This window comes from Entelurus aequoreus, linkage group LG13 (genome assembly GCF_033978785.1).
Source record: "Entelurus aequoreus isolate RoL-2023_Sb linkage group LG13, RoL_Eaeq_v1.1, whole genome shotgun sequence".
Taxonomy (NCBI): Eukaryota; Metazoa; Chordata; class Actinopteri; order Syngnathiformes; family Syngnathidae; genus Entelurus; species Entelurus aequoreus.
The window spans coordinates 43,420,681-43,437,391 of record NC_084743.1 but is presented as its reverse complement, the minus strand read 5'-3'; the positions used below and the strand labels follow the sequence as shown (position 1 = coordinate 43,437,391).

At 41.7% G+C, this 16,711-nt stretch overlaps 1 protein-coding gene across 1 annotated transcript in view; it reads right to left on the bottom strand.

The window, feature by feature from the left end:
- The window catches only part of LOC133663427 (sortilin-related receptor-like), a 168,681-nt gene that overhangs the window by 58,182 nt on the left and 93,788 nt on the right, over positions 1 to 16,711 (bottom strand). The window contains exons 11-15 of the mRNA XM_062067889.1: positions 8,620 to 8,693; positions 7,876 to 7,964; positions 5,437 to 5,615; positions 4,968 to 5,154; positions 2,314 to 2,442 (exon numbers count right to left, since the gene is read on the bottom strand). Of these exons, the coding sequence (XP_061923873.1) occupies positions 2,314 to 2,442; positions 4,968 to 5,154; positions 5,437 to 5,615; positions 7,876 to 7,964; positions 8,620 to 8,693 (658 nt within the window). The remainder of the gene's footprint in view (positions 1 to 2,313; positions 2,443 to 4,967; positions 5,155 to 5,436; positions 5,616 to 7,875; positions 7,965 to 8,619; positions 8,694 to 16,711) is intronic.

Sequence of the window (16,711 nt, the reverse complement as noted above, 5' to 3'; positions counted from 1 at the left end):
CGGATGTTGTGGATCGGTGGAGGGATTACTTCGAAGACCTCCTTAATCCCACTAACACGCCTTCCTATGAGGAAGCAGTGCCTGGGGAATCTGTGGTGGGCTCTCCTATTTCTGGGGCTGAGGTTGCTGAGGTAGTTAAAAAGCTCCTCGGTGGCAAGGCCCCGGGGGTGGATGAGATCCGCCCGGAGTTCCTTAAGGCTCTGGATGCTGTGGGGCTGTCTTGGTTGACAAGACTCTGCAGCATCGCGTGGACATCGGGGGCGGTACCTCTCGATTGGCAGACCGGGGTGGTGGTTCCTCTCTTTAAGAAGGGGAACCGGAGGGTGTGTTCCAACTATCGTGGGATCACAGTCCTCAGCCTTCCCGGTAAGGTCTATTCAGGTGTACTGGAGAGGAGGCTACGCCGGATAGTCGAACCTCGGATTCAGGAGGAACAGTGTGGTTTTCGTCCTGGTCGTGGAACTGTGGACCAGCTCTATACTCTCGGCAGGGTCCTTGAGGGTGCATGGGAGTTTGCCCAACCAGTCTACATGTGCTTTGTGGACTTGGAGAAGGCATTCGACCGTGTCCCTAGGGAAGTCCTGTGGGGAGTGCTCAGAGAGTATGGGGTATCGAACTGTCTGATTGTGGCGGTCCGCTCCCTGTATGATCAGTGTCAGAGCTTGGTCCGCATTGCCAGCAGTAAGTCGGACACGTTTCCAGTGAGGGTTGGACTTCGCCAAGGCTGCCCTTTGTCACCGATTCTGTTCATAACTTTTATGGACAGAATTTCTAGGCGCAGTCAGGGCGTTAAGGGGATCTGGTTTGGTGGTTGCAGGATTAGGTCTTTGCTTTTTGCAGATGATGTGGTCCTGATGGCTTCATCTGGCCAGGATCTTCAGCTCTCACTGGATCGGTTCGCAGCTCAGTGTGAAGCGACTGGGATGAGAATCAGCACCTCCAAGTCCGAGTCCATGGTTCTCGCCCAGAAAAGGGTGGAGTGCCATCTCCGGGTTGCGGAGGAGACCCTGCCCCAAGTGGAGGAGTTCAAGTAACTCGGAGTCTTGTTCACGAGTGAGAGAAGAGTGGATCGTGAGATCGACAGGCGGATCAGTGCGGCGTCTTCAGTAATGCGGACGCTGTACCGATCCGTTGTGGTGAAGAAGGAGCTGAGCCGGAAGGCAAGCTCTCAATTTACCGGTCGATCTACGTTCCCATCCTCACCTATGGTCATGAGCTTTGGGTTATGACAGAAAGGACAAGATCACGGGTACAAGCGGCCGAAATGAGTTTCCTCCGCCGGGTGGTGGGGCTCTCCCTTAGAGATAGGGTGAGAAGTTCTGCCATCCGGGAGGGGCTCAAAGTAAAGCCAATGCTCCTCCACATCGAGAGGAGCCAGATGAGGTGGTTCGGGCATCTGGTCAGGATGCCACCCGAACGCCTCCCTAGGGAGGTGTTTAGGGCACGTCCGACCGGTAGGAGGCCACGGGGAAGACCCAGGACACGTTGGGAAGACTATGTCTCCCGGCTGGCCTGGGAACACCTCGGAATCCCCCGGGAAGAGCTGGACGAAGTGGCTGGGGAGAGGGAAGTCTGGGCTTCCCTGCTTAGGCTGCTGCCCCCGCGACCCGACCTCGGATAAGCGGAAGAAGATGGATGGATGGATGGATGGCTGTAACACAACTAAATGTGGAAAAAGTGAAGCGCTGTGAATACTTTCCGGATGCACTGTATACGGCAAGAGTTGTGTTTTCCATGTACCACAAGTGATTTAGGCGTTGGCGTGTGTTTTGGATGTTGCTACGCGTTTCAAGTTACATGTGTTGCATTTCTGAGGCTATCATTTACGAAAAGGCTCAATATTTATATGGCGACCTGATGTCCAAAAGTGTGGTGCGGAGTGCCGCGGAGGAGTTTATCAAGCATTTCAAGGATTTTATCGGCGGAGAGGGCTTCTACCGCAGCAAGTTTTTAACTGTGATGAGACCAGGCTTTTAGGAAGGCACAACCGGGACACAAGCCGATGAAGGATGGCCGTTTACAAATCCGAAACTCCCAGACTATTAAAATAAATGCCACTGTTTTATTCAGTAAAGATTTTGTATTTGTATTTTTTACCGGAGAATTATTGCAATTGTTTTACACTTCTTTTTTTACAAAATCATGAAAGTTGTTGTGTTTTATGTTTTGCATTTGTGTCCCTTACTGTACCGAAATGGACCAAAAATCGAGGTACAATATGCACTTGTGTTTATAGTGCGACGCTAAAACTGATATTCGTGAATTCCTGATCGCAGTTACTCCGTGTAAAGACCTAAAAAAGTAGCAACTCACCCTTTGCTGCGGCGGTATGTGGTTCCAACAGGACACGGTACAGGAGAAGCATAAAGGTCACCTGAGAACTCGGGATCAGGCACACACACTTGCAGAGAGAAGTCTTCACTCAGCTTAAAGCCGTAGTCACTGAAAAGAGGAAGAGGAGGATATACAGTACACTTCATAAGAGTACAATGGATAAAATGTTAGTATGTTAGATGTGCTATCACCAAGAAAAATACAACTTAATATTGAAAACATCGATTCCAGCAATTTTGGTGTTGGGTTTATAATGACATGTAGGTATGGCTACGGTTTCAGTTTATTTTGAAAATGCAAACAGTTACAATATGGTACATCACATATTTCCAGTTTCTCATTACAACGAAAGGAGTACGAAGAAGCAGAGCTTATTGAATCCTACCCCTTGTCCATTTCATTGTAATTTCAAACACATTTGTTCACTTCCTGTGTTCAACTTGCAACCCAGACTAATTCAATAAATATATACAGTCGTGGTCAAAAGTTTACACTATCATACACTTGTAAAGAACATAATGTCATGGCTCTGTTAAGTTTCCAATAATTTGTACAACTCTTAGTTTTTGTGATAGAGTGATTGGAGCACATACTTGTTTGTCACAAAAAACATTCATGAAGTTTGATTCTTTTATGAATTTATTATGGGTCTACTGAAAATGTGACCAAATCTGCTGGGTCAAAAGTATACATACAGCAATGTTAATATTTGGTTACATGTCCCTTGGCAAGTTTCACTGCAATAAGGTGCTTTTGGTAGCCATCCACGAGCTTCTGGCAAGCTTCTGGTTGAATTTTTGACAACTCCTCTTGACAAAATTGGTCCAGTTCAGCTAAATTTGTTGGTTTTCTGACATGGACTTGTTTCTTCAGCATTGTCCACATGTTCTCAATGAGGTTTAAGTCAGGACTTTGGGAAGGCCATTCTAAAACCTTAATTCTAGCCTGATTTAGACTTTTTTTTAACTACTTTTGATGTGTGTTTGGAGTCATTGTCCTGTTGGAACACCCAACTGCGCCCAAGACCCAACCTCCGGGCTAATGATTTTAGGCTGTCCTGAAGAATTTGGAGGTAATGCTCCTTTTTCATTGTCCCATTTACTCTCTGTAAAGAGTGTGGTGTTCCTGGAATTAAAGGCCTCACCTATTCTCCTCCAAACATATTGCTGGGTATTGTGGCCAAACAGCTAAATTTTTGTTTCATCTGACCACAGAACTTTCCTCCAGAAGGTCTTATCTATGTCCATGTAATCAGCAGCAAACTTAAGACGAGCCATAGTGTGTCGCTTCTGGAGCAAGGGCTTCATTCTTGCATGGTAGCCTCTCAGTCCATGGCGATGCAAAACACGCTTGACAGTGGACACTGACACCTGTGTTCCAGCAGCTTACAATTCATTGCAGACCTGCTTTTTGGTGGTTCTTGGTTGACTCTTGATCATCCTGACCAATTTTCTCTCAGCAGCAGGTGATAGCTCGCGTTTTCTTCCTGATCGTGGCAGTGACAAAACTGTGCCATGCACTTTATACTTATGAACAATTGTCTGCACAGTTGCTCTTGGGACCTTAAGCTGCTTTGAAATGGCTACAAGTGACATTCCTGACTTTCCCATTGTCGCGTTCGTAACCGAGTCTAATGACTGCATCACATGAGTCCAATTTAAATGGGCTCAGAGAAGTCAACAGCTGTTGTCAATCATAATTACTCACATGAAGTTAAGAGGCCATGCCATGAACCTAATTTGATTTTATTGTAACTTTTCTACATCACCAAAATGTATAATGTATGTTGCTGTATGTATACTTTTGACCCAGCAGATTTGGTCACATTTTCAGTAGACTCATAATAAATTCATAAAAGAACCAAACTTCATGAATGTTTTTTGTGACAAACAAGTATGTGCTCCAATCACTCCATCACAAAAAAAAAAAAAAAAAGACTTGTAGAAATTATTGGAAACTCAAGACAGCCATGATATTATATCCTTCACAAGTATATGTAAACTTTTGACCACGACTGTATATACATAATGAAGTCCTCATGAACAAATAGTGATTCACATAATGAGTTAAATAAGGTGATCTCATATTTCCATAACGCTCAAGATGTTTATCAAGAGTCTTCATCCTTGTACTTGTACGGCGTGGCGAAGTTGGTAGAGTGGCCGTGCCAGCAATCGGAGGGTTGCTGGTTACTGGGGTTCAATCCCCACCTTCTACCATCCTAGTCACGTCCGTTGTGTCCTTGGGCATGACACTTCACCCTTGCTCCTGATGGCTGCTGGTTAGCGCCTTGCATGGCAGCTCCCGCCATCAGTGTGTGAATGTGTGTGTGAATGGGTGAATGTGGAAATACTGTCAAAGCGCTTTGAGTACCTTAAAAGGTAGAAAAGCGCTATACAAGTATAACCCATTTATCATTTATCATTTACTTTGTAAACACTTTGAGTTTGAATAATTTGTTAAACTGGATCATATTAATAATTGTTTTACTTCTTTGCTTATTCCTGTGTCTCTCAATTGTTTTCTGTATTTTTAAACAAAGAAGCATTCACACAACAAATGGGGTACCAAATAAATGTATTTCTGCATTTCAAAGTGCCATTATTGTGTTTAACGCATACATTGATCCTCACCATTCAAAGTCCTGGCGGGAGCAGGAGCAGTTGTACATGGTGACAGGCCGGTCAAAATCCTCGCCATTGAAACATGTGGCGTGAGGTGTTCGTCTTTTAAACGTTATCTCTCTGCCCAAGAGACACTCATTACCATGTTCATCTGATGGTGACCAGTGCTTGTAGTCAGCCTCAGAACAAGGAACACCTGACGGAAAAAAAAAACAGAATCTATGTTACTATACGTTGTTTGCCCTTCTTGAGAGGAGTTTCTAAACCGCATCAGAGGACAATATCAACAGTTCAGTATGATGCAGTGCAGCTATATCCCACACCAAACTACAACCGCATTACAAACAATTCTTCTAACAAGTACATATGAGAAGCAAACACATAAAATAGCTGCTGAAGTTCCTCAGAGCTCGGACAAACTAATGCCAGTTTTTTCCCAGAGCTATAAACTCACATCCTTCATTGCTGTCCAACCTACCAAGAACGTCAGAGGTGTTGACTTGCAGAATGAGCCAGCTGTGCTTTTGGTGGGCGTAGGACCCAAAGATGGTGAAGATGGTGCTTTTCTCACCAGGCTCAGTCAGCAACTGGTAAATGTACACTTCTTTGTCTGAAAACTGAAAGTCGGTCCAGGTCTCGCCCTCGTTGGTGCTAAACCTGCATGGACAATGAAAATCTCGTCTTATGACCAGGCAAAAGCCAAGATTTCAGACTTGTAAATACCTGCCCACGTCTTCCTTATACAGCACATATTTGCGTGTCAGGATTCAAGTCCCCTCAATTTGCTGATTTTTTGACCAAAAAAAAAAAATGCCCATTTGTGCCTTTTCTCTATGAAAATAGGCTGTTTTTTTATATAAATTGCATGTAATTTCCCTTATGTCAGTAATAATAATAAATAGGTGATAATAAAGAATAAAATGTACAACAAAATATTACAGTATACATTATAACAAATATGTATGATGTAACGAGACGTCAGTGCAAGATGGCTATGGAAGCCGAGCTTTAATTTTGTCTATGTCTGCACAGACACAGATATTAAATTTCTTTTTTTTAAATTCCACTCTCATTGGTGTTTCAAAAAAATCTCCATCCACACTAGTAGAGTAAAAAAAAGTATGTCCACATGAAAGCACATTACATGGCTGTTATGCACACTTTTTTTTTTAACCAGAAGCCTGAAAAAGCAGCTACAAATGACTTGGTCGCATAATTTTATATATTAAATGTACAATGTATGTGTACATTATCTTTAAAATCAGTGCACACGGAGCCCAGAAAAAATCATGAATGTTTTGTTAATTATCTGTGCATGTTATGAGTGACTGAAACAACAAAATGCTGAGAACTGAGTTTTTTAAACTCTCCACTCTGGCCGGTGTTTTCTAAAAAAATATGTTTTTAAAGGGAAAAAACCTAAATTTACCCCTGGATAAAAGAGGCCAAACACATGGAAAAATATGTTGAATATTTAAATATCCATATGTGTGTGGTGGGCATGGCCTTGTTTCAAATTTGGCCTTAAAACTTTATCTGTCAAAATGCATTCACACTTGTACTCTGGTATGGACCAAACATTTTAAAAAGATACTTGGTGCTCAATTTAGTGCAATCTTGTTTCGTTCACACTTGTATTTTTGTCCTTTCCATGACTGATCTTTTACAAGTTGAGATGTTTTTATAAAATAGGTCCTCAATATTCCCAACAAGGGAACGTCATTTCTATCAACTTGAGCTAATAAGCCATAAGCCATAGGTCTCCTTAATTCAACTACTGTACTGTAATTACGCTTCTAATAATAATAATAATAATGGACTACATTTTATATTGCGCTTTTCTATTGTTAGATACTCAAAGCGCTCACAGAGAAGTGGGAACCCATCATTCATTCACACCTGGTGGTAGTAAGCTACATTTGTAGCCACAGCTGCCCTGGGGTAGACTGACGGAAGTGAGGCTGCCAGTTTGCGCCAACGGCCCCTCCGACCACCACCTATCATTCATTCATCATTCATTCACCAGTGTGAGCGGCACCGGGGGCAAGGGTGAAGTGTCCTGCCCAAGGACACAACGGCAGCGATTTGGATGTCAAGAGGCGGGGAGCGAACCTGCAACCCTCAGGTTTCAGGCACGGCCGCTCTACCCACTACGCCATACCGCCCCCGCTTCTGGACTACATTTAACTCTTATTTTTGATGATTTTGCTCAGCTTTCGGTTGATTGTTGCTAACCATCGCCTGGTTATGGTCGCATTTGATGACATTATATCTTGTTGGGTCTGATCCTTTTGGTCCAGGACTGCATACAACACATGACTAAATGAACCGTAATAACAGAGCTAACATAGTCTTGTCCATTTTAGCCGAACCAAAAATGGACCCTAATTTAACAGCACTATAATGAGTGATGTTGACGTATTGATTAGTTACACTGCCGTATGTAAAAGAGAACTTTGTATTACAAATTTATAGATTTTATAGGAGCACAAATAACGTGACATATTTTGTAATAAAAGTAAATCAGTATTTCAGGTAAGATACAAAGTAGAATTAAATTTGTTATTTCATCACGTACCAATTTGAGTCTCGATTTGTCGAAACCTCCAAAATATACATACACCTGTAGCGTTTGCCTATAAATATGCACATGATCATTGCAAGTCATTTTAAATTAATTGCGGCGTTGATCTAAAAAGTGGCCAATGCAAATCCCAGGCCCTAATCCCTGCTTTGTATTTTAGATGTTGGCGCAGACTTGCTTTATTGAACATATTCATCAAGGGATTTGGTGGAAAAAAACTGCTTCATATTCACAATATCTGCTCCTCTTGATTAATGATCTCATACCAGAGATGAGTTCCTTAATAGCTTTCCAAAAGAAGAAAGAAACACTGCACACACAAATTGGACTTACTTGAGGTGTGTTGTGGCTCCACCTTGAGCGATAGCCACAAGGATACCTCCATGGTCTCCCCATGTGTAGAAATGAGGGCCTGCCAGGGTCTAAAAAAACAAGAACAACCCAATGAAAATATGCCGGAAAATAAAGAAGCTAATGACAGTGTGTAAGATGAAACCTGATCTGCCCTTCGTTTGCCCGTTTATCAACATAACTGAAATTGAAACTAGTCATTATTTGGCCAGCGACATGATGAGAATGGGAGATAATAAAGGACTTCGCAATCTATGGCAATTTACAATTATTTTTCTCCATTTGTGCAAATTAGTATTTTTATTCTTCGGTTTTTGATCATTTAAACTTGTATCTAGCAGAGCTGCTGCGTTGATTACAATGACAATAAAGATTGTGTACATGAACAAATGTTACTTCTGGTGGTTGACTATATCAAAAAACTAAACAAAAACAGGTGATTTTTGTTTGTTTCTCTGGTGAGTCCGTATTAATACCGCAATGCTTTTATTTTGAAGTTCACTTTGCACTGAACAGAAAAGTCACAGTTTTTTCAGGTTGTGTAACTAGACAATAGTCTTGTTGCTGTTATTGTTTCAGGCTGCTTTGCAAGACTGATGAAGTTAACAATATGTTAACTATCAATATAAACGGATTTCTTATTGACATTTTAAATTGAAAATTGCTATATGGGGTTATATGGAAACTATATTGGGTTTTTTGCTGTCCGCCTGAGATTTGACTAACCTCTCTCCATCGGGCTCCAGCGCTACTCGACACATACACATTGGGTTTGTTGGCCAGGTTCCTGCCAATCGAACCTAGAATAAGAGGAGAAAAAAATCAGCAACCCACACAATAGCATTACTCACTGTTCTGCTGTCTGTTGGACGCTGTTTTTTAAAGATATCTATAAAGTTAGTTAAGTAGAAAATATGTACAATGGTAACTCAACTTGTGGTTGTTTTTAAAGAGCTTTATTAATAAAGTTGGTATGGTATGGTATGGTATGGTAAGAGAAACTTAACTTAAAAGTATTTTGAGATACGAGCTGTCTTCTGGTTTAAGCATAAATTTTAGTTATGAGCGATAAGTGGGCTTAGTAAATGTCAAAATAGCAGCGTAAGAAATGCCCCAAAACATTCGATCTTCCTCACTTGCAATAGTTTATACAGTGAATCTAGAAAGTAATCACAGCGCTTCACTTTTTCCAAATGTTATGTTTTTATGTTACAGCCTTATTCCAAAAGGGAATACATTTTTTTTGTTTGCAAGATTCTACATACTTTTTTTTGGCAAATTTAATTTAATAAAAAAAACTAAAACATCACATTCACATAAGTATTCACAGCATTTGCTCAATACTTTGTTGATGCACCTTTGGCAGCAATTACAGCCTCAAGTATTTTTGAATACGATGCCATAAGCTTGGCACACCTATCTTTGGGCAGTTTTTCCGACAGATCAACACTAATTTATTTTTCAATCATGGGAACGGAGAAGGTGAGTGTGAAGGACAATGCTGAGAAGAAGAAGTAGATGATATTCATTGAACTGAAGAAATAATAAATATCATGACCGACTGTGCAGTTGACTATGCAAGGCAGTTCAAGCGTACCAATTCGAGTCGGCAAACTGGGGACCATACTGAAAGCTGGAGCCAGATTTGTTACAGCATTTATGCATGACATTTATACATGAAAATATGGAGAAGCGGTAAATGGTGTCAGATGGAGAAGCAGCTTGAAGGCGATACTGTAGAAGTCTGTTCTCCCAAGTATAAATTACCAGCGTTCAACGGTACTTCTTGCACACCGTGGCTCCGTTTACACTGCACAACAAATCAGATTTTTTTTGCCCTCAAGTGACACAGATCGGATTTGTTTGCCAATCTAACCGATCAAAAGTGCTTCAAATGTGACCTTTTGGCATCAGATTCAGGCCACATCAGGAGGTAGTCCTTAATTTGATTATAATCTGATTTTTTCAAATGTGACTTTAGTCTAAACGCTACGTGACCTGTATGTGACCTGAATATGACCTGAATGTGATCTTTTTTGTCAGCTTTGAGCGAGCTACGTCACTCGTGTGCGGCGGAAAGACAAAGTAGCCAGCGGAAATGGATATTTCATCACAACACCAGGTTTCGGTTTCTATTTAGGCCGACCCAATTTTTGGTGCATCACTTGTCAATAGTGCGCAAATAATAGGCTATATGTAATATATAAATATGTTTTTTGAGTCCAAAGAAATAGCGATTGTTGAAAGACCGGAATTGACGCTGTGGTGCATTTGCTTACATGTGAGTTGAAAAATAAATCTCCCGTAAATCCACGCTGATGTCCGTGTCTCCTCTACTTAACAGCCATAAAAATATTACAACACTCCCAAATATATTACACTATATACTTCCATTCATACATTATATTACTTTCACGTAAAAAAACTAAATAAATGATAAATGGGTTATACTTGTATAGCGCTTTTCTACCTTCAAGGTATTCAAAGCGCTTTGACAGTATTTCCACATTCACCCATTCACACACACACATTCACACACTGATGGCGGGAGCTGCCATGCAAGGCGCTAACCAGCAGCCATCAGGAGCAAGGGTGAAGTGTCTTGCTCCAGGACACAACGGACGTGACTAGGATGGTAGAAGGTGGGCATTGAACCCCAGTAACCAGCAACCCTCCGATTGCTGACACTGCCACTCTACCAACTTCGCCACGCCGTCCCCAAAAAAACATAATTTTTTAAGGTGTTGCGACTTTTATTTTATTTTGGAGTAGACTTCCCCCAGGTCCACTTCCTTTGTTTTCACTTTATCAAAGTGCGCATGCAAGTGACGTCGAGGCCACATTGGGGCCACATTTGCGTTTACACCGGAGTCAGATAAAAATAACATTTAAAAAAATCAGATCTAAAAAAACAATCTTATTAGGGCCACTTTGGCCTGCAGTGTAAACGTAGTCAATGACAGAGCAGTCCGAGAACAGTGAGGGTGAGCTGGTGTTGTAGCTACGGAGGCAAATATCCAACCACCAACGTGAACACCAATTTCACTGGGAACACGGTCACTCTCCAAGGTAAATGTTGTACATTATCACTACATAACACTATCGTCATTTCTGGGCTATAGAGTGCAAATACATATACAGTAAGCCACACCCATCTTGGACAAGTTTTATTTTGTAAAAGTATTGGCTGCACAAGACTATAAGCCGCAGGTTTACACATTTAACATGAAATATTTGCACAGGTGCTTGTGTTCATTCACAAAAAAAAACACACAAAAAACAATGCCTTTAAAGGCCTACTGAAATGATTTTTTTTTTATTTAAACGGGGATAGCAGATCCATTCTATGTGTCATACTGGATCATTTCGCGATATTGCCATATTTTTGCTGAAAGGATTTAGTATAGAACAACGACGATAAAGTTCGCAACTTTTGGTCGCTGATTAAAAAAAAGCCTTGCCCCTACCGGAAGTAGCGTGACGACACCGGAGGAAGGACTGCTCACATTTTCCTATTGTTTACACCAGCAGCGAGAGAGATTCAGACCGAGAAAGCGACGATTACCCCATTAATTTGAGCGAGGATGAAAGATTTGTGGATGAGGAACGTGAAAGTGAAGGACTAGCGTGCAGTGCAGAACGTATCTTTTTTCGCTCTGACCGTAACTTAGGTACAAGGGTTCATTGGATTCCACACTCTCTCCTTTTTCTATTGTGGATCACGGATTTGTATTTTAAACCACCTCGGATACTATATCCTCTTGAAAATGAGAGTTGAGAACACGAAATGGACATTCACAGTGACTTTTATCTCCACGACAATACATCGGTGAAGCTCTTTAGCTACTGAGCTAACGTGATAGCATCGGGTTTACTGCATATAGAAACTAAACAAATAAGTCCCTGACTGGAAGGATAGATAGAAGATCAACAATACTACCGAACTCTGGACATGTAAATACACGGTTAATGCTTTCCAGCCTGGCGAAGCTTAGCAATGCTGTTGCTAACGACGCCATTGAAGCTAACTTAGCTACGGAACCTCGACAGAGCTATGCTAAAAACATTAGCTCTCCGCCTACGCCAGCTCTCATCTGCTCATCACGACCCGTGCTCACCTGCGTTCCAGCGATCGACGGTACGACGAAGGACTTCACCCGATCACCGATGCGGTTGGCGGCCCGGAGACGGAGGAAGTCAAGGTGAGGTCGTTCGGCTAGCGCATCTGCTATCCTCAAAGTCCTCCTGGTTGTGTTGCTGTAGTCCGCCGCTAATACACCGATCACACCTACGACTTTCTTCTTTGTAGTCTCCATTGTTCATTAAACAAATTGCAAAAGATTCACCAACACAGATGTCCACAATACAGTGGAATTTTGGGATGAAAACAGAGCTTTTTTGTATTGGATTCAATGGGTCCGAATACTTCCGTATCAACCGTTGACGTCACGCGCACACGTCATCATATCTAGACGTTTTCAACCGGAAGTGTGGCGGGAAATTTAAAATTGCACTTTATAAGTTAACCCGGCCGTATTGGCATGTGTTGCAATGTTAAGATTTCATCATTGATATATAAACTATCAGACTGTGTGGTCGGTAGTAGTGGGTTTCAGTAGGCCTTTAAGATGGCGTACAGTAGACTATCAGGGTGGTCATTAAAAACGGTCATTCTCCTTATCCTGCTAGCCGGTTCGGCCTTCCGTTTTGTGCTGCGGCTGTTTCCTTTTTTAATGGCCAGGATGATCGCTTTTGACTCTGGAACTACTATGTGTGCATTTTGTCGTGTCTTCTCCATTATGAGGACCTACTAAATGACTGTGTGATGATTGTGTGATGTAGACAAAATTTCATGGGTCCACCGTGACCCGTTCTGCAATTTCATTGGTCTGATGCAACAAGGCAAAATGTATTGGCAGCATGCGAAGCTTGTGAACCCAGAAAAATTCATAAATTAGCTGCAACATTGCATAAAGCGTACCAGCTTGTATCTTGGAAATTACAGTACTTGGTAATTTGTACATTCTATTGCACTGAGAACATTTTATTCATCCCTATGGGGATATTTAGAAATCTGTAACAACAACAGAAAAATGAGGACAATAAAACGATCAAACAGTTAAAGTAGAATAAAATGAAAATAGTGTATGGACACTAATATAATCTATGTAACCCATCTGGTGGTTCTGATAGTATACTATCTGTGTAATATCTGTGAATGCTGTATAAACTTATAAGGTTCATATTAAAGTAAAAATGACTTAGCAGTATATAATATGAGATAAGCATAAGATGCGGAAGATTGCTCTAAGAAATTATTTCCAAAACCATAAAAAGATAAGGTCTCTTGAGACTGTATACAGATAAAATTTTTAACAAATGCGAGAAGAAGCAGAAGCGGTTATAGTTTACCTGCGTTATCTTAAAACGCCATACAGTTTGAGGTTTCCACTGTGACACAAAGTCATGACTATGACTTATATGTCGCCTTATAACTCTGTGTTGCAAGTTGTTATTCAATTTTTATAGAATAACTTTATTGTCATTGTTTTAAAAACAACAAAATTAGTACTGCGACTCCGCAAGGTGCTTTCAAATGTAAACATTAGAACAGGACATAAATACATCTACAATGTAAACGTAAGAACAGGACATAAAAACATTTCAAGTGCAAACATAGGAACAGGACATAAAACACAAGTAAAAGTAGCTGAATACAAGAGCAGTGTGCAACAGATTCAGTGCAAACAATTGTTGAGGGCATTTATTATTTTTTCTAATTTAACTAATACTGGAAGTGTTCTCAGAGCGCATTCCCTCTGCTAAATCCAACAAAAAGACTGGAATTGGCAAACTCTAATATAACTCTCAGTATACATTGACTTCTAATTCTTTACAAATAAATTAAAAACAACTTTTAACATTAATTTTGTTGTGCAACTTAATCCCAAATGTGCCATGATAATATTTAACTTCAATTAATAGTATTGTAAAAACAGGAATAAAATAATTCTTGCATCCATCTATCCATCCATTCATCCATTTTCTACCGCTTGTCCCTTTCGGGGTTGCGGGGGGTGCTGGAGCCTATCTCAGCGGCATTCGGGCGGAAGGCAGTGTACACCTAAAATACATACTCTGCCATTCACCAAATCATGGTTGTATTTAAGTGGGTATTTACAAGTTGAATCTTGGGGGGTAAAAATTAAAGTGAAGTATTTTATAATTCTATGTCGTTCTACATCACTTTTGTTAGTTTTAGTAATTGTTTTTGCCCTCCATTATGTGTCCCTGGCTTAATGCAGCCCCTTTCTAACTTCCTAAGAAGCGTCGTCCTCTGCTATGAACATTTTTGTATTAGTTTGAAGAATGCTGATTCTCAGGAGGTTAACTGACAATTTAACATTTAATAATGTAATGGGTGACAGTTCGTCAAGTGGCCTCTTATTCGTATTTTTCGTAGACGTTGCAGTGTGCAGTTATTTTGCATGTCCGCGCTCCCCCATTAGGACTTACACCAAAATGGAATAAGTGATTGTCTACTCATTTATCTTATCTATTTTTCTACTCGTTTTTCCATCTATCCGTCCTCTTACACTTATCTGAGGTCTGATCACGGGGGCCTAGACTTCCTTTTCCTGGACAAAGTAGATGGGGAGCTCCTCCTCCTCCTGAGGCGTTCCCAGGCCAGCTGGGAGACATAGTATCCCCAACGTGTCCTGGGTCGTCCTCGTGACCTCCAACCAGTCGGACGTGCCCTAAACACCTCCCCAGGGAGGCGTCCGGGGCAAACCACCTCACCCGGCTCCTCTCGATGTGGAGGAACAGCTACTTTACTCTGACCTCCTCCCGGATGACAGAGCTTCTCACCTTATCTCTAAGAGAGAGCCCTGCAACACGACAGCAAAAACTCATTTCGGCCGCTTGTACCTGTGATCTTGTCCTTCCGGTCATAACCCAAAGCTCATGACCATGGGTGAGGATGGGAACGTAGATCGACCGGTAAATTGAGAGCTTTGCCTACCGACTCAGCTCCTTCTTCTCCACAACAAATTGATACAGGGTTCGCATAACTGCAGACACTGCACCAATCCGCCTGTCAATGTTACAATCCACTCTTCCCTTACTCATGAATAAGACTCTGAGGTACTTGAACTCCTCCACTTGGGGCAAGATCTTCTTACCAACCCGGAGATGTCACTCCACACTTTCTGGGCGAGAACCATGGACTCAGACTTGGAGGTGCTGATTCTCATCTCAGTCGCTTCAGATTCAGCTGCGAACCAATCTAGTGAAAGCTGAACATCCTGGCCAGATGAAGCCATCAGGACCACATCCTTTGCAAAAAGCAGAGACCTAATCCTACAGTCACCAAACCGGATCCCCTCAACGCCCTGAATGCGCCTAGAAATTCTGTCCACAAAAGTTATGAACTAAATTGATGACAAACGGCAGCCCTAGCAGAGTCCAACCCTCACTGGAAACAGGTTTGACTTACTGCCGGCAATGCGAACCAAGCTTTGAAACCGATCATACAGGGAACGGACTGCCACAATCAGACAGTCCGATACCCCATAATATCTGAGCACTCTCCACAGCACTTCCCGAGGGACACAATCGAATGCCTTCTCCAAGACCTGGTGCCATGCACCCTCAAGGACCCTGCTGAGTATATAGAGCTTGTCCACAGTTAAACAACCAGACAACCAGGACAAAAACCATAGTGCTTCTACTGAAACCGAAGTTCGACTAGCCTCCTCTCCCGTACACCTGAATATACCTTACCGGGAAGGCTGAGAAGTGTGATCCCACGATAGTTGGAACACACCCTCCGATTCTCCTTCTTAAAGAGAGGAACCACCACCCCGGTCTGCCAATTCAAAATGTATCAACACTTCCGATTTAAACTTCCCAGGAGGTTCTATACTAACATTAATGATTTTATCCTCTTACACCAATAAAATGACGGCGGTTGTGATACTGCACAAGAGCTTGGTTTGTGTGTCTATGTTTATTCAGGATGTTTGGTATGTAAACCTGTCATTGCAGAGTGTGTACACTATGCAAACGGCCTGGAACCATTCATGTGTTTGACCTCTGGAGTGCCTGATGGGCTTACAGCAGTAATTAGCCCATCTGTTTGAGAGAGATAACGAAGCGAATGGTGGCGGCAACTTCCACGCTCTCTTCTGTGCTCTCTTGCGGTTTCCCATCATGCACATTATCTAGTAGGAATTTAATTAGCGGGACGGTCTGGATGAAGGGGATACCAGAGAGCTTCAACAAATCAATATATTCTACCAGATGTAAAGAGGCAAATATAATTCATTGCAGGCGGTTGATGAACAGACAGTTCCACAAAATAATGTGTATTGCTTTCACAAAAAAAATTAAAAGATTACACCTAAAAGTGTACAACCAAATGTCATGTTTCAGGCAATACCGGAAGTGAATATTTATTATGGGAGGCAGTTTGACTTGTTGGGTGGTGTATCAGGTTCCCTGTACTTTATCTTTTATATCACAGAAAGAGGAAGTTGTTGAAAAAATAAAACATGGTTTGCACAGACCACCTTTTTAACAACCCTGATAAAAAAAAGCTGTTTTCAACTAAGAAGTAAGGGTAGGCGAATTACCAAAAATGTTGACGGTAATAATACCAAGGGCCTGATTTACTAAGATCCAACCACCACACCCGAAACAGTGTGTACAATCTATAAAATAGCGTGTACTGTTAATGGGCACATTGCATATGATTTACTAAGACTGTATATGCAACTGAAAAGTGGTGCAGACAGCCTTATTTAAATGAGGATTG